We start from the raw sequence: 18,520 nt of genomic DNA on the forward strand, positions 1-18,520 counted from the left end.
TACAATATTGTTATAATTTCAGACAATTTTAAGTTTAATATATAAGGGTATATTAAAAGATAGTACAATTATAAGAAGGTATAATTATATATAACTGAAACAGATCATATTTAATCTTTACTTTTGTTTGTGTCAATAATTGCATGGCCGCTGTCAAGTTCAGTAACTTCAGCGATTTTGTTCACAAGTCTTTCATTTTCTTGCATTAAAGCTTCAATAGCTTTTTTATTGCACTAAAATAAATATACGTTTTAAATTTAAAGTTGCATTATGTTAAAAAATGTACATACGTTTATCGTCTCTTTATATTTATTATGTATATCTTCATTGGTAGAAACGGCGAGGTTGACTTTCTTTTGTGCCATTTTTGGAGATATATATGACATGCCTATTATGGAGTTTAACTTTTTATTTTGATTAATTTCTGCTTGTAGGCTCTTCCTTAGTTGATTAGTTTCAACAAGTAGGGTGGCGTTTTCATCAACTAAACGAACCTTATCATAACTTAAAGTACTGGTGTTTTTAGTAGCCTAATAACAAAGAAATAAATATATATACGTAAATGTTATTTATGCTTATTATATTTTCTAGACCTGTGTATGTAAGGTAGATACTGTTCTCTCTAAGAAATCTCTTTGTCGGAGAAATTCACTTTTGGCCTCAGTGTCTTCTGCTTGACTGACTTCAAAATCTTTATCGGCATTGTATTTATGATACATTTCCTAGTATATATACAAAATTATTAACATTTTATTATAAAAAACATATATATGTTCTTACTCTAACCACTTTTTGTAGCATAGGAATATTCTGTATAAAGCCACTCGCATGATGTATATCCATTCTGATAGCTTGTAGGGCTTTTTTCATTATTCGATTCTTCTCGACTTCTTTTCGGACTTCGCTAGCTGATGCCGCCAATTTAGCTCTGCCTTCCGAAAGTTGAGTGTCCAAATTCAAGATAACTTTTTGTAAATTTTCCAATTCGCGAACCATCTCATTGATTTGCGTTATTTGATCCTGGATAGTCCGTTCTCTTGGTTCGATTTGCGATTTTAATTCTTTTATCTGGAATTATTAATGTAATTTTTAATTTGGTTCCTGATTTTCTAATTCCCATTGTTTACCTTGAAATCCAGTATGAATTTGAATTTTTCTAGTTCCTGATTTTTACTTTTTAATTGGAATATCCGTTTTTCTTTATCCTCAATTGTGCTGTCTCTTTCAACAATTTCTTTCTTGATATCGAGTATATCTTTTTCTAATCCACTAATAATTCCTTTAAATTTCACCTGGTCATTTTCTAATACGTATATCTGGTGTTTATAATCATCAGATTCTTTTTGAGTTGCTATTACATAATAGTTAAAAATTAGGACAACTATTTATTCTAAATGTAGTTTTTAATATTCATCATTTACGACTTCAATGTACCTAATAATTTTTTTTTGACCGCTGCTGCTTCACCCCTTAGCCGTACATTTAAATCTTGTTCTTCTTTGATTTCTTTTTCGTGAGTGGCTTTCAGTTCATAGATTTCCCTATCGCAATCATCTTCAATTTGTTGTTTGATCAATTCATGTTCCTTTATTAGCTTTGAAATTTTTTCTTTTAACTGAGAGAATGTAAATATATGTTAATCGTTAGTAAAAGCTGATAGTAGTTATGTCTACTTCTTCTATAGAATCATCCTTTTCCTTTATTATGTCTAGGTACTTATTGTTAATGGAGTCTTCTGATTCGAGTTTCTGCATTTTCAAAGATTCATATTGTTGTTCTTGTTCTCTGAGCATGTTATTCATTTTTTCTTCAAACCTGTTAAAGTATTGTTATTTTTATTTATGATGGATAATGTTAGGAAATGTTTACTTCATAAACTTCTTGTACTCAACAATGAGTTTTTCATTATAGCTGGCCTCTAACTTCTGTACAAATAATTCATGGTCCACTTTCATCTTAGCAATTTGACTGTTGATGTTGTTTATTTCTTGAATATGATCTCCTTCCATTTGCTGAACGATAACGTATTAAAAACAAGCTATAAATATAAATATAAATTATACCTCATTTTTAATTTTTAATTCTTCGATGGCATGGCAGTATTCCGAATGTATATCTTTCATTTTGAGCGAATGCAAAGCGTCATTTTGCCGCATTTGATAGGAATGTTCGGTCTCCAACTCCTTCAACCTAAGCTGCAAGTTCTTAATTTGATCCATCTTGTCTTCCAGTATCTCCCTGGATATTAAAATTTCGCTTGAGCTGGATATCTCTTTATCTAGTTTTATTACTTTATCTTCGGCGTTTTGGATCTTCCAGAAACAAATGCTACCATCTGCGGCACCAGTGATGATGAACCGGTCGTCATAAGTCAAACACATCTAAAATTTATATTTCTTATACTTTTTCATCTCGGTCCGATGTCTGAACATACCATAGAAATAGTTTTTTTATGCATTGCATATTCAACATATTCGGCTTTTTCTAAAAGAGGTATCTTGACGCTGAACACTGACCCCTGATTTCCGGTTATAAACAGCATAGTGTCTAGCTGTGACAATACAATGGCATCCAGGCCAAGTCCTGCAGTTGATAGCACTACATCTCTAACAAAATAACAAGTTTATTTGCGTTTATATGTGGTCTTGTTAATAAACTAAATATATTAGATGTATAACTTAATTTTTGAAGTTTTTCCAATTCACGCAAGGTTTCAGAACACTAAATATTAAGTTTATTAACTGACTTCGAAAAAGGAGGAGGTTCTATGTTCGGCTGTATATTTTTTATAATGTATGTTCGCTGATTTCTCTGTCAATTGTGGGTCAATTTTCAAAATTCTATTCTTATTCGAAAGAGTGCACTTCCGAGGTGGCCCCATTGGAACCAAATCAGGATCTGTTGGGGGAAGGGGGAAAATCGAGGTAAACGCTCAAATTTCAAAGGCACGTACAATGTTTTCACATATTTTTTTATCTATAATAATCAGATATTTGTGTATAATGTTATTGCTGAGATGATGTAACGGAAAATCTGAAATCTTTCAGTGCGAAAACCATTCAGTTTACTTTTTAAGCACAAACTATAGAATATATAATGCTGTAGAAATTCCGTATGCTATTGCTACTATGGTGTAATGGTTAAAGCGTTTAGCTTCCAAACGGAGGTTGCAGGTTCGATTCCCGGTGGGGGCAATAACTTTTTGTTGTTTAGTTAGAACATTTGTTAAATCACCTATAGATTAGGTAGCGGACCCGGCGGCTTGAAGCGCTCCTTAATTTCACTCATTGGGTCTTTATTCCTATTTTTCCTCATACGGGCTGCACATTTACTTGGCCTACCCATTTTAATATTAAATAAAATAACTGCGTAATTTATTGAGTAAATATCTAACCCTAACAAGAGAAAAATAAAATATTTTTAACAAAAAAATTGAACCGACTTCAATAAATAAATAAGGAATTCACTAAAAATTAAAAAATAATCAAACTTGTAACACAAAAAAACATTTTAAAATAAAATATGGACATAATAATCGTTTTAATAACTAAGTAAAAATAAAAATAACCTTATTTCCTTATCTACTACGCTTATTTTATATTCAAATATAAACACACAATGTAGCTTAATACCTACCTAAACCTATTTATCGTTTACAATACGAGGGTCACTATTTATATTTCGTGAATTGGCAACACTGTTGTCATGTGAGTCCATCTGACGGTTTGGTCGAAAAGGTTGACATTTTTGACGATATACGTACTCAGAACATTTTGTCGCACGGACGCTATTTGTTTATCTTATATTAAGTTTCGTTTCGGCAAAAAATGGAACTGAATCGTGAACATTTTCGTGTGATGTTTTTTTACGACTTTCGGCGATGAAGCTCTATCAAAAACCGTCGTGTATTGCTGGTTTAGTGAATTCAATCATGGTCGTAGTTCGCTGTTCGATGAGTTTCGTGAAGGTTCAGTCCTGTTGTGCCAGAAAATATCGATGCTGTGTGCGAAATAATTAAGCAAGATCGTCATGTCACCTATTGTGATATTGAGGCATCCCTAAGCATTAGTTCCACCAGCATATCTGCGATTTTACATGAATACTTAGCTGTGCGAAAGTTATGTTCGCGTTGGATCCCACACAATTTGACAATCGCTCAAAAAACGGCTCGTGTCGATTGGTGCAAAGAAATGCTTAAGAAATTCAGTCGCGGTGCTTTGATAGACGTTTATAAAATCATGACAGGTGACGAATCATGGATATATTCGTATGAGCCCGAAAGTAAGCAACAGTCGACTGCATGGGTGTTCCAAGATGAACCAAATCCAATAAAAGCTGTTCGCGCCCGAAGCACTTCAAAGAAAATGGTGGCCTGTTTCTTCGGGAAAACTGGTCATATTGCAACAGTGCCTCTAGAGGATCGTAGAACAATACATTCTGATTGGTACACAACCATTTGTTTGCTGGAAGTCTTCGGTGAAATAAGGAAAACAAACAAGAGACGCCGGATTGTTCTTAATTATGACAATGCGAGCTCTCACACATCGGCTTAAACAAGAGACTATTTGAACACTCAAAACATCGAATTGATGGGTCATACGCCATACAGCCCTGATTTGGCATCCAATGATTTCTTTTTGTTCCCATCCGTGAAGAATAAACTGCGTGGTCAACGATTTTCATCGCACGGAAAAAGCTATTGAAGCGTTCAAAAATCAAGTTTTAAAGATACCTCATTCGGAATGGAATAAATGCTTTGAAAATTGGTTTAAGCGTATGCAAAAGTGTATCGATCATCGTGGCGAGTACTTTGAAAAAGAATAAAAATATATTTGCAGCTTAACTATTTGTTTTGTTTTTCTTATTCCCGAAATATAAATAGTGACCCTCGTATTACGAGGGTGGTTCAAATACGATAGAGACAAACGCTGTAGATCGCGTGCATGTATGTTTTGAAGGTCGTGGCTTGAATATGTAATAGCTGAGTCCCTTACGAACAGTGTGGCATAGTTTTTATCGGGATCGCATGTTTGACGCGAGTGCTACGACCATTAGTGAACGTCAAGTGCCGATCGCCGTAGCGCAACGTATTGTCATTCGTTTATTAGTGCGGGAAGGCGTTAAAAAGACGGAAATTTTTCTGCGTTTGCGGAATCAGTTCGGTAATGAGTGCCTGAGTAGGGCTGACGTGTTTAAATGCGCCAGAGCATTCATGGGTTGGCCGCGAAACCGTCGAGAATGCGCCGCATGATCATCGACCGCGAATCAGCATCACACCAGACAACATTGGCCGCGTAGAACAACTCATTTTGGAGGAACGTAGGATGAATGTTCGAAACATTTCGGCTGAACTCGTCATCAGTATTGGTAGTGTAGAATATCTATAAAAACTGTACATTTTTGTAATAGTAAATAAACGTATCAGAGTATTTGTCTTGATCATATTTCAACCACCCTCGTATTTTAACTACTACCAACTGATCAGTTTGAAGTCGGTGCCGAACCGAAACAGTTATATTAATTTAGATTTGTTTTGTTGGTAATTTATTTTTTGTATATGTTACAAAATTATATTATTTTTGTCTTATTTGGGCTCGGCACCGACTTGAAAGTTATCAGTTGGTAGTAGTGAAAATAATATTGCAATTAGATAAACGGTTAGTTAGGTATTAAGCTAAATTGTGTGTATATATTAGAATATAAAATAGGTTAAACAAGGTTTTTGGTTATTTTTAATTAGTTATTACAACGATTATTATATTCATATTTCATTTTAAAATGTTTTTTTTGTGTTAAAAATCTAAGTTTGATTATTTTTTAATTTTTAGAGCATTCCTTATTTATTAATTGAAGTCGGTTCAATTTTTTTGTTAAAAATATTTTATTTAGTAATATAATCCCTCAGTATCATAACGTAGCTAGTTACATAATATTTCCGAAATTGATAGACAGGACATTTGACAATGCATTTTAGATGAAACATCGGAATCAATTTATGGTAGTATCGTGTATCTTAAAAACGTGTAGTATTGTAGTGTTGTTATTGGTATAAATCTTTTAAAAGTGGTGGCTTCAATCTTGTGACTAGTGTGACTTTGATCTAAGTTTCAATTCGGCTAGGCTAGCTTTAAAAATAATTATTTACAAGTTTTTAGAGAAACGGGAAAAATATAAACACTTCAATGTCGATTCCACATTAATTGGACACAACTTTCCGAAATGTTTTACGGGAACCTCAAACGTAGAAAGTCGTGGTGGTTACGATCTCAGTTCATCGAAGCCAACACAAGATATTTGCTTATAGAAGAGATTCTCCTATGCATCTGGTAGGACATGAAGGGATTGCTTTATTACGAACTCTTGGACACTGGTCAGAGAGTAATGTCGGAACACTAAAGCCAACAGTTGGAACAAATTGCGGTAGTAGCTTGTCAACAAAAAGACTAGATATTAGATAAGAAGAAGATAGAAAGCAAGCTATAGTAATACTTGACTACGTTTTGCTTCACGTTATAATGCCACTCGCTAGATCCTCTTGAATTTAAACTTGAAATATTTCCTAGTATCTCAAAGCATTGAACGCGTTGATGACTATATCCACTCCAAGCCTACAAGTGTCTTTCATAACAGCATTTCTGTGTTATCTGAGAGCTCGCCTTAAGTTCATTGCATATATTTATACGAAATAAGTTTGCTGAAATATCTGTAAAATTTAAATTATAAATCTGATATTAGGTGCTTAGATATTGGAATATGCGATGTATCAATATAAGCAAGTGTCAATTAGATTGTTTATTCTAATCGAATTTTAAGATGTATTAAATTATTAATTAATAACCCGCAAGTATTCATCTAAAAGAAGTGGTGTTCATTTTGTTACCTAAATACTAATTATAAAATTAATCCACAATACATTCTTCTATTTCCTAGTAATTTATATATAGTTACATTAAAAACTCCAAAGTTATTATTCGCTGTGGAGGATTCATGGCTTAAATTAGTTAATGTTTTCAAAAAAATATTTTAAGAAAGAAGGTTGTGTAATTCTATTACTCAAATTTGGTTAGTATGTATTACGATATTATAATAGTTTATTCGTACAAATGATTTCAATAAATGTCGTTAAAGTGTTGTGAAACAGTAAATTTAGTAGTATCGATTCAATCAGCACCCTAAAAGCGTAAATATATCATAGATACGACATTGGTCTAAAATCATAACATCCATGGTATATACAAATATATTAATCATATAAGATCATAAAACATGTTTAATATAAACTATTGTTAAAGAATGACAATGATGTAGCTGTACTATCATTTCACTTATTAAATAACTTAGTGATGGACAACACTGTAATCCCTTAAGTAACCTTAAGTAAGTAACAGGTAAAGTATAAAAGGTCGAATACAATCAATCAGCTACTGGAGCTATTTGTAGAATCCAAGATATCAGAAGAAGTTTGAAATCGAATCAATTCGAACAATTAAACTGATAATGTCTACCAGCGTGATATTAAACACAGGCCTAAGTATCTATGAATAACAGGTATAAATATCTGATGAATGTCTACAGATGGTAGAAGATCAAAAACAAACATCAGTAATCTATTTAGAGAAATATCGAAAATTTCAGATAACATGTCAAGTAAAAACTAAAATTAGAAAGAGAAGTCTACTGAAACATAACTATCGGACTTAGGGGATTGAGAGGTAGTAGATCTACCAACAGCAATATTCAAGAAACAGATGGAAATTTCGTAAAATCACACGATGAGCGTCTCGAACGATGGTGGGAGTTCTTCATACAGCTCTGCAATCATGATTCACCAGAATCATTAAAATGTGGTAAGACCGCTAGAGTCGACCAAGTCACGTTAGAAATAATCAAGAGCGGTGAGGAAACGTTGTGTCAACGACTTTACGTGCTGCTCACACAAATTGGGTCATCGGAAAGAGCGCTGCCAGCATGGTAGAAAGCGTTAATTGTTATTATACCAAAAACAGGCGATAATAATCAGTATCAGATATATTGATGTATAAGTATCCTATCAATTGTCGGGAAGGTGTTTATGAATATCATACAATGAGACTTTAAAAAGCTCGCGAGGAGAGAAGCCGAGAAGAGCTGACGTGATTAGACTCAATCGAGGTTGTGGGTATAAGCTTTTCGCACTGCTCTAGCTTATGGAGGAACCTATTATATGTGGAAAGCGTCCGATTATCATTTTTATTTGTTCTCGCTTTATTTTCAACTGTAGAGACTACTTTGGGCAACTTTGAAAGCTCAAAATGTTCACCTAAAAGTGATTCCTTTTTTTTAGGCCTCTTACGATGGTTCCATTAGCTGTGTGCAAGTGAGAAATAATTTATCAAATCCATTTGAGGTCCGAGTTGGTATTCGTCAAGGAGATATCGCCTCCGGGCTGTTTTTCAACATAGTAATGGATTGTTATGCGAAAAGTTCAATATGATGCTATAATATTTCTTGATTATATTCTACTATATTCTATATTCGCCGATAGAGATGCTGGGGCTTGTAGTATTCTTCATGATATAGTTTGTACTTAGAGTAGCTTGAAGATTAATGAAGAAAAGACCAAAATATTGACAACTGATGGATCTCCTGTTATTGTAAATTTCAAACAAGGAATCTAGTATTCAGTGGATAAGTAATACAGGAAAAGAAAGTGCCATTTACCGCTGAAGTAATAAGTCGAATCGACCAAGCTGCAGGAGCCTTTGCTTCTTTAATCAAAACAAAAATTTACAATCAAAACTAAAATCTGCTTCTTTTCAACGCTTATCTTCTGCCATTTCTTTGGTATGGTTCCGAGACTTGGTCACTCTTACAGTTTGTTACACTTTTAAGTGATCATGCTTACGGCAAATTCTACATGTTTCTCTCCGAAATCGTATTAGAAATGAAGTAATTTGTTTAAGATGTGGCAATCCGTGCACAGTGGAGGAACAAATTCTGATACGTAGATTACATTGGTTTGAACATCTCTGTCGAATGAAAAGTGCATGAATTCCTGACATACTTATGTGACGTAATCGATCTTTTGGATGGAAGATACGGTGAACAATTCCGAAAAAAGCATGGATCAATATCATAGAAAGCGATTTGAAAAATAGGTGATTAACATTGTCCAAGTCCAGAATAGCAGCGGCCTATCGCTAACTGAGATGAGATTTAGTGAAGAATGTTCCAAGTCCTGCGGCACCAATAACTGCCTATTGGTTGAGAAGTAAACACTCCCCCAAGTGCCGGCTATGGATTTATGATGATCGTCATATTGTTGGAATTAATTCGTAGCGTTTTTTCGTTTGATCTATTTTAAAATAACGCTGGAAAAAATAAAAAAATATGGCAATCGATAGCTAATACGTCTTTAATCTATACATGTTTGCAATTTATTTAAGAATTTTTCTTACAAAAAAATACTTCCACAAAAAATTGGGATTAAACTAATATGGCTGAAGTCTGATCAAAAACCTTCCAAAATTTGCGTTGTTTTGTATATTGTTAAAAATTTTGGAACTACTGAGACGTCATGCATTGCATACAGTAGAAGTTATTGTTGCTGTAGAGCATACTATAGAGGTAGATCTGCATGGGTTAATCCGTCATCGCGGACATGGTTTGTATCTGTGCTCATACCCTTTTCATAGAAGATTTTGTGGAAACGTCTTGGGATTTACAGACTTCCTTATTTTGGTTTCATAAATTTCGTGGAATTTGGTGAAATGAGACTGCTGTTGAACTCAGTTTTCATACAAAATTGTTTTGCGATGTAGTTAAATGTTGGTTTAATGGCTAAACCAACAACCAAAGCTTTTTTGGAGGGATGATAATCGTCAAGTTTATGTTAACACATCGTTAAATACAGAAAAATTGGTTGTTTTTAACAATGATGATGTTAGTTTACATATTGGTGGAATCGTCGATCAGTACTACTCAGAGAAAGATGTCGTTCAGTATGTTATAGTCGTTTGATGTCGTCGTTATGATAAGCGTTTTACAACCAGTTTAGAACCACTGACTTGCTCGTTCTTCAATCTAACCATTTCAACGCGAAAGAGTTGTGGTTTCAACAACATAACACAGCATTTTACTCCGCTCGAGTCACAACGGATTTATTTAAAAAAAATGGAAAACGCATAATTTCACCATATTATGAACCTGCGAACAGGCTTGAATCGATCTATGGAATATAGTTTTGAGGCTGTTGTTTTGCGAAATGTAATATAAACGCATCTAGATATTATAGGAATGACTACTTAAATAGTAATCTGCAATTGCTGTATTGCAACTCTTGGGTAACACTAGAGTAGGACACAGGGCCAACAGAAACAAACCATTTGATCTAATAGCCTAGTAGTAGTGTCGGGATGAGTATTTAACAGATCAAAAATCAGTGTTAATTAATAAGTGATCATTATTACCATATAGTAATGACATATATATTGTCTTAGATATATATACCTAGTTTATAAGTTATTGTAAAAATAAATTGCTAATTAGCCGGTAACGAGTAGTAACGATGTTTTAATATGAAAAAGAAAAACATTAATACAATTCAGTACACTCAAAAGCTACCTTACATTTTAAAAATTTGGACATACTTTACTATAATGGTAAGATATGGTTTAAGGCCCTAAGATAAAATGTAGTTGATAAAACTAAGTTGACGTGAATACATGTATTATTTTTGTTTGTTAGACCTGAGACGTCAGTTATTCATAAATGGAAAGTAGATTTTTAGCAGGACCTACCAACACAGCTTAGTAGATGATGAATCAAGTATTTCCATTTGATAGGAAAGATACAAACGGAGTGAATGTCGAACCGTTCCAATATCTCGGTTTTATTGCCTGTTAGATGAAAAGAAAAGTTTTCTGTCGAGTATTGTGATTGGTGATAAAAAATGGGTTTATTACGACAATATCAAGCGTTAAAAATCATGGGTTAGTCCAAGAGAATCATCCACATCGACACCGAAGCGGAATATTCATGGCCATAAAGTCTTTCTGTACATATGGTAAGTTGTAGTGTATTACGAGCTGCTAAAATTGATTGAAACTGCTGTTGATTGACGTAAATTGAACGACGTATTGCTGTAACATACGTATTAACGTATCGTTGTTGCAGCTCTAATAGAAAGTTACATACATATTCGCCTCTATAGATTTAGCATCTTCTGATTACCACATGTTCAGATCGATGCCAACCATGCGTACACGGTTTAGAAATGTGGAAGTGTGAAAATTGATATAACAGGTCAATTGAAAAGTCCCCGGCCTGACACATAGATGGCGCTACCAGAATTAAATCCATATGTTTTTAGTCAGCCTTGACCCTCAAAAAATGCGTGTATAAATTTGAGAGCTGTCGGATTATTAGTTTGTGACATATAGCATTTTGAGTGAAGCAATTTTTGTTATTGTGAAAAAAAAAATGGATAAAAAGGAATTTCGCCTGTTGATAAAATATTGCTTTTTGAAGGGAAAAAATACAGTTGAAGCAAAAACTTGGCTTGATGCCGAGTTTCCGGACACTGCGTCAGGAAAATTAACCATCAAGGATTGGTGTGCTAAGTTCAGACGTGGTGAAATGAGCACCGAAGACGGTGAACGCAGTGGACGCCCAAAAGAGGTTGTTACTGACCAAAACATTAAATAAATCCACAATTGATGATTTGGAGCAGTGTTTGATCAAGCGTAATAAACTCGAGTTTTTGCGTCGATATGTGATGATGGATGAAACATGGCTCCATCATTTCATTCCGAAGTCCAATCGACAGTCATCCGAGTGGACTGCACACGATGAACCCGCTCCAAAGCATGGGAAAACGCAACAGTCGGCTGGCAAGGTTATGGCGTCTGTATTTTGGGATGCGCATGAAATAATTTTCATTGACTACCTTGAAAAAGGAAGGACCATTAACAGCGACTATTACATAGCGTTATTGCACCGTTTGAAGAATGAAATCACCGAAAAACGGCCGCATTTGAAGGAAAAGAAAGTGCTGCTTCACCAAGACAATGTATCGTGTCACAAGCCAGTGAAAACGATGGCAAAAATCCATTAATTCGGCATCGAATTTTTTCCTCATCCACTGTACTCTCCAGATCTGGCTCCCAGCGACTATTTTCTGTTCTCAGATCTCTAAAGAATGCTCGCTGGGAAGAAATTTTCGTTGAATGAAGAGGTGATCGCCGAAACTGAGGCCTACTTTGAAGTAAAGGACAAATTGTACTACAAAAATGGTATCGAAAAGTTGGAGAGTCGCTATAATCAGTGTATCACCCTTGAAGGGAATTATGTTGAATAAAAACTAATTTTGCCAAAAAATGTGTTCCACTATGGTAGGCCGGGGACGTTTCAATTGACCTGTTATAATCTATCCAAAGAAGCTTTGTACATCAAGATGTTTAATGTATTGCCTGCCGCAATTTGTAAATTCGTTTTAGAATCAGAAAATACTTTTCTTCTCATTTTATTCTAGTTAAAAAGAGACACAATGCTATCTGATAAGTTCGAACGTGTAACCGAACCAGCATGTCAAAGTCGCCCGGTTGTCAAAAGTATGCAAAATTCTTTAAAATAATAGTGATAAGAGTTTTCTCGGTAAACGTTATTTTATTGCGTCTCCAATTAGTTACTTTGAAGAAGAATGATTTAATCGAGGCCCCTTCTTGCCAGCAAAATTCGTTAGAGAGTTAAGCATGTTTACTGTTAAATATTAATCTGCTGCGATTTTTATAAAAATATATTTAGCGTGTTACAGCTCCACTAAATATTATTGTGGAATTGAATTGGAATGGATAATCTTGAATTCACGGAAAAAAATCGTCATCATACTCAGCTTGATGTTAGCTCTCTCAGAGATTAAATATATGAAATGTATAAAAACAGTGAGTAATTCGATACAAATATAAGTTAATACAATTATTCCAAAGCAAACTCTTAGTCTGAAAAGTATCGAAGAGGTCTGATGGAACTTCCGGATGGCATCAATATACTTAATGGTTACTGGCAGGATGATAATAAAAATAGTGTTATGATAACAAAAGTTGATGGAAAAATAGATAGAAATAAATATAACAATAAATAGAAAATGATGCAAAACATTTCGATTAAAATAGTGAAATAATAATAGAATTAGTACTTATTTCTAAACCTTCGGAGAAAAACCCTAATACCAACACACCAGTGTGGGTTTATTAACAAGCATTCAACAATTGACCAGGTCCACAGAATAACAGATGTTATTGAAAAAGCCTACGAAAGTAAAAAAGTATGCTCAGTTATATTCTTAGATTTAGCACAAGCCTTCTATAAGATTTGGCATCAAGGCTTTGTTCATAAACTACAGAAAATGTTACCAAAACAACACACCGAATTATTAAAATCGTACATAACAACTAGAATGTTTAGAATCAAACAAGAAGAAGCTACAATAAAACAAGCTAAAGCAGGTGTACCAAAAGAAAGTGTACTGGGATCAATGCTTTATCTACTCTACACTCGTGATATACCACAAAGGGAGAATATTATGATGGCTACATTTGCTGGTTATAGCTGTCGTAGACAATAGTGAAGAAGCTTCACGAAAATTACAATAGCCAAGTGACAATATAAATAATTCGACACAAGCTTGGAAAATAAGAATTAATGAAAGTAAATCTGTACATGTACAGTTCACCTATAAACAGACCGTACAAGCACCAATAACATTAAATAATACTATCATTCCATATAGGAACACCGCTAAATATTTCGGAATGAATCTCGATGCAAAACTTCGCTGGAAGGAACATATAAAGAAGAAATAAAAAGAACTGGAATTGAAATATAGGAAAATGTACTGGCTAATTGGAAGAAAATTACAATTATCAGTACATAATAAATTGTTATTATATAAGCAAATACTGAAACCTATATGGACATACGGAGTTCAATTATGGGGATGTTCTGCAAAGAGTAACATATATTGCGGGCGCACCTAAATACTATAGGATTGATTACCTACATCGAGACCTTCAGATACCCAAAGTCAGTCAAGAAATCAAGAGAATTGCAAGGGGGCATGAGAAATTACCATTCTCATGAGAATAGTGAAGTATTGCAGCTTTTGGATACCACCAGAATAGGATACAGACTCAAAAGAATCAAACCATCTGATCTTGTGTAGTGTTGTGTAGTGAGGTGCATATAATAAAAAAATCAGCAGTGACATGCATAAACATTATTTCACCAGAGACTGAGATAGGGCCGATGGATCCTTCTAGTTATATACCTAGATTTAAGTTATCATAAAGACAAATTGTAGGTTAGATGGAAACGAATAGTAACAATGTAATAATTAAATGTCTATACCTGTATATATTCGAGTTAATTAGTTGTCTCACATGACCATCGTTACCAACAGCGTACGTCTCTTTACCAGACTTACTTAAACACACTCCCGTGAATGGATTAGCTTTTATAATCGTTTCTGAAATTCTAGAACTGTCCGTAACGTCCCACACGTAAACCGCCCCCTCTGACCCACAGGTGGCGAGGAAACGGTCATCCTGACTCCAAGACATAGATGTGATCTGCGTTAAAGGAAAGATTTTGATGGTTAACTTCTTCTAGGATGATTAATGATTACCGACTTTGCCATTATGACCTTTGAGTATGTACATCATGTCGAAGGTGATGCTGGAATAAATCTGAATGACGTTGCCGTTAGTTGATGCAAATAGGTGTCCTAGATTGCTGAATTGGGATAGTTTACAGTTTCTAATGTTAAACTCTTTGGTTGTTATGATATCGTCGATCATGATTGTCATGTAACGTAGTTTGTCAGAAAAGCCAATGACGCAGTATAACCCGGTGGGGTGCAAGGCGACTGAATAGATGTCATCTTCGAAATTTTGTACTAATTCTAAATCATCCGTTTCGTAATTCCAGATTTTTAATGAACGGTCTTGGACTCCTAAAAAACAAGTTACCGAAACTGTGTTCCTAAAAAATTAGACGATAATGATTAAAGTACCTGCAGTGATACATAATGGTTTCCATCTACATATAGACATGCTGCCTATCGCGCCTAAGTGGAGTGGGTAACCATACTCGTGCATCATGGTTTCGGAACTAGAAGAACCATCCTGTTGCAGCCATAATCGAACTTGATAAATTTGGGTTTCGTAACAAGTGGCTATCAAGCTATCCTATAATGGTTAACAGTGAAATTAGACATATTCAGAAACGTATGTTTGTTCTCAAAATACTTGTGCAGCATTCACTTTAATTGAGTGAATGGTTGTTTTAATCTCTTTTGGTCCATCATCATATTCTCTGTATATGGTTTTATCTGGTATTCTAAATACGGCTCTTTTTCGAAATTTATGGGGAGTTTCACGTTCATATAGATGAATCCTTCCTATTGTGGATAGAGATGACAATGTTATCATCGTATTAAAATAATCATATTACCATTCATGAAACCGAAAGCGAACCCTCGTGGAAAATTGACGATTGACCTTATTTCGTAATTTTCTTCGTCATCTTTGATAAAATGAACGCTATCCAATGACGTGGATTTCATGGTTGTTTGTGATGATTCTTCAAGCCTATTTCAGGAAACGACAAGAACGATCAGCAAAGTTAGATAAATTAATAATCTTATGATTATTTAGTTACGAGTCCAGAAATACTTACTTTTTTGTAGATTTTTTGTTCCTTACGATAGCAAAAATATAAATAGCGGGTGTGTTTGATTAAAACATGCTTACTCGTATAAAACTTACTCGTCTTTTAATTTCATGTTTATGATCGGCATGTCCATAGCGTGAAATACAGCTCTAACTTCGCCGGTTTCCAGAATAAGTATTTTCCCCTTGTTGCTGCCAATAATGAGTCTGTCCTGGGATAACCAACAGCAGCTGGTGTAAACCACTTGATCGAATTTGTTATAACCGAATTGTCTCCATGTATAATCTGTGCACCCCAGGCAACGTAAAACTGAATCACCAACAACAGCAATTTGGTTGCCATCATTTGGATTGCAAGCAACCTGAAAAAGGACACTTAAAAATCTACTACCTAAGGTTTTGAAATTGAATATTTAATAATGAATTGGTGAATGAAAGTTTTTAAAACATTGTCAACATCGAGTGTTTTAATTAATATAGGAAATAATAAACGCTTATATTGCTCAATAAATATTTCTGTTAATTTTTAAGATTGCTCTTGAGTGAAACGGTAACAAAATGCGGTGCGGTGACAGTTACAAAAGTTTTAATGTTTTGTAACTTACTTGTATAACTGTTCCAGTGCTGTTTGCATTATTAGCTCTGGCAAAACTTTCCAAACGCCCTTTGTCGCACCTGAAACAATACAGGCTCCAATCTGGTTCCCCAGTGACGCAAATTATATTTTTTGAGTTATAGGTAAAATCAATGGCAACGTATCTACTAGCGATGATATCCTTGTCTGTTGGCAATGTCAAGGTTCGTTTTTTACGGAACGTCTCTGGACACCACAACGTTACTATTGGATATTTATCTGTTGTTTCGACGACAGCTATCAATTTTCTAAATATATTAGCATCATTAAATTAAAGCTTATTAAATTCAAGATCTTACGTACTTGTCGGGACTTACAGCAAGATGAGTTAAGTTTTTTCCTTTGTCGCTTAGCCTGATAAATTTTTGTTTTCTGGCATGTATGTTGTGTACCGCTACGACCGCTCCTACTGGATAGACGATGTCCTCGTCACCGAGAAAATGTATATTATTTTTAATGCTTGTCTCTAAACCCAGAACCAAACGCGGTTGCAAAGCTGGAAGTGAACTCGTCATCTTTCATTACCTTGTCACTTGCAGAGCTTACATTGACGTAAATATATAGTGAAGTTATTAAGGTTCAGTTTGATCAATATTTGACAATTATAACTATAGCAACTGTACTTTTGTATATAATATATTATATGGTATATACTTCTGAATATCGAAAAATTAAAATAAAAAAAATTGAATTTTAACAGAAGAGTGTTTTTGTTGGAACTTGGTCCAACGGAAGCCGAAAATTATAAGCGTTTTGGTTTGGCTTTTGTTGTTTGTTGCTATAGTAACAGTTACCCGTCATTAGGAAAGAAAAAAGTATAATCTAAAAGTAAGATAAAAATAAAGCATTTTTGCATTCACTACACAAACCATATAGTTTATTAAAATTTTTTTGTACATACGTAAACGTGAACAGGTTATCAAGATGTTTAATGTATTGCCTGCCGCAATTTGCAAATTCGTTTTAAAATCACACAAAAATTGATTCTTATTTTATTCTAGTTAAAAAGACACACAATGCTTTGTGATTAGTTCGAATACGTAAACGAATGAGCCTGTCAAAGTCGTCTGGTTGTGAGACGTATGCAAAATTCTTGAAAGCAAGAATGATAAGAGGTTATAACTCTAACCTGTAACCTATTGTGGCTGTATAGTTAACTGTAGCTTTTGGATGTACTATAATGTTAAAATAAGCCGGCTTGGTGGCGCAGTGGTAAAGGCGATGGGATCAATTATTTTATTTAGATTAGAATTTTGTTGTATGTCAAACTAAAACTCAGAGTTGATGCGGCAACATTGCGACGTTTTGACGTCACAAATTTAGATAACGTATGTACAAAATCACTTTGAATAGACTATAGAAATGTAGAATGAGTTGCGTGAACATGAACCATATTTTGCATATCCAAAACTCAAGTGCCATAGGTAAAAAGATTACAGATTTTTTTCTTGTAATTTAAAATTTTGTGACATTTATGTGACAGGTTATTTTTATTTTATTCTATTTTTGTGTATAATTGTAAAGAAAGTTGTTATATCGTTATTTGTGTAGAAAAGGTAAATATTATTTGTTTAAATGCAAAATCATAATATGAGTGTTATTTTCTAAGATGTCAAGGTTCAAATGAAATTAATTACTTTCCAAAGGATTCTGCTTTAGAGCAGAAAAGGATTTTATAAGTAGATAATGATAAACTTCCGGAAACTTCTTATGATTTCCTACATGAAATTTTCGGACAGGTTTATTCTTTGTATTTCAGACCGACCAGATGTTTATAGACCCAAATGTGGAACATCATTGCTTAAGCAAGATGCAATTCCTAATTGTAATTTTAATAGTAAGTTTTTCATAAAAATTTACATCGATAATTGCACTGAAATACATAATATGTGTATATGCACATATCATTTCTCTTAACATGAAGGAAAATATTGTTAAATACTGGAATCAGTAGTTTCTCAGCCCACATTAGAATCTTCAAGAAGAATTGGATATGTAATAAGTGTAGTATTTCAAGTAAGTAAATTGAGAGGTTGGAAACTGAAAATTATAAACATGTTTCTCTGCAGATGCTTTGGAAATAGACGAATCTGCGCCTTCAACCTCATACTGTTAAGGAACCAGACTGTAGAACACCAAACACATTAAATATTTTTGTTTCATTAATTTTTATACAAAT

At 34.0% G+C, this 18,520-nt stretch overlaps 1 protein-coding gene across 1 annotated transcript; it reads right to left on the reverse strand.

Annotated features, from left to right (window-relative positions):
- Positions 1-18: 18 nt before the first annotated feature.
- tous (testes of unusual size) lies at positions 19-16,963 on the reverse strand. Its single transcript, XM_076419740.1, has 18 exons — positions 16,645-16,963; positions 16,313-16,589; positions 15,804-16,069; positions 15,490-15,626; positions 15,285-15,436; positions 15,050-15,224; positions 14,667-14,989; positions 14,386-14,606; positions 2,435-2,606; positions 2,064-2,381; positions 1,870-2,012; positions 1,674-1,815; positions 1,435-1,615; positions 1,128-1,351; positions 781-1,068; positions 594-722; positions 291-530; positions 19-233 (listed from the first exon to the last, which is right to left on the reverse strand). The coding sequence occupies exons 1-18, from the start codon at positions 16,854-16,856 to the stop codon at positions 111-113; spliced, it is 3,723 nt and encodes a 1,240-aa protein (XP_076275855.1). The 5' UTR covers positions 16,857-16,963; the 3' UTR covers positions 19-110.
- Positions 16,964-18,520: the final 1,557 nt, after the last annotated feature.

Source organism: Rhynchophorus ferrugineus, unplaced genomic scaffold (genome assembly GCF_030347505.1).
Source record: "Rhynchophorus ferrugineus isolate W39M unplaced genomic scaffold, kcgeb_rfMv2 rfM1, whole genome shotgun sequence".
Lineage (NCBI taxonomy): Eukaryota > Metazoa > Arthropoda > Insecta > Coleoptera > Curculionidae > Rhynchophorus > Rhynchophorus ferrugineus.

Coding starts and splice junctions, on each gene's coding strand:
- tous (XM_076419740.1), bottom strand. CDS start 16,856: ATGACGAGTTCACTTCCAGCTTTGCAACCGCGTTTGGTTCTGGGTTTA. Junction 16,070..16,312: donor GCACTGGAACAGTTATACAA/GTAAGTTACAAA, acceptor GTCCTTTTTCAG/GTTGCTTGCAATCCAAATGA. Junction 723..780: donor TGCTACAAAAAGTGGTTAGA/GTAAGAACATAT, acceptor TATATATACTAG/GAAATGTATCATAAATACAA.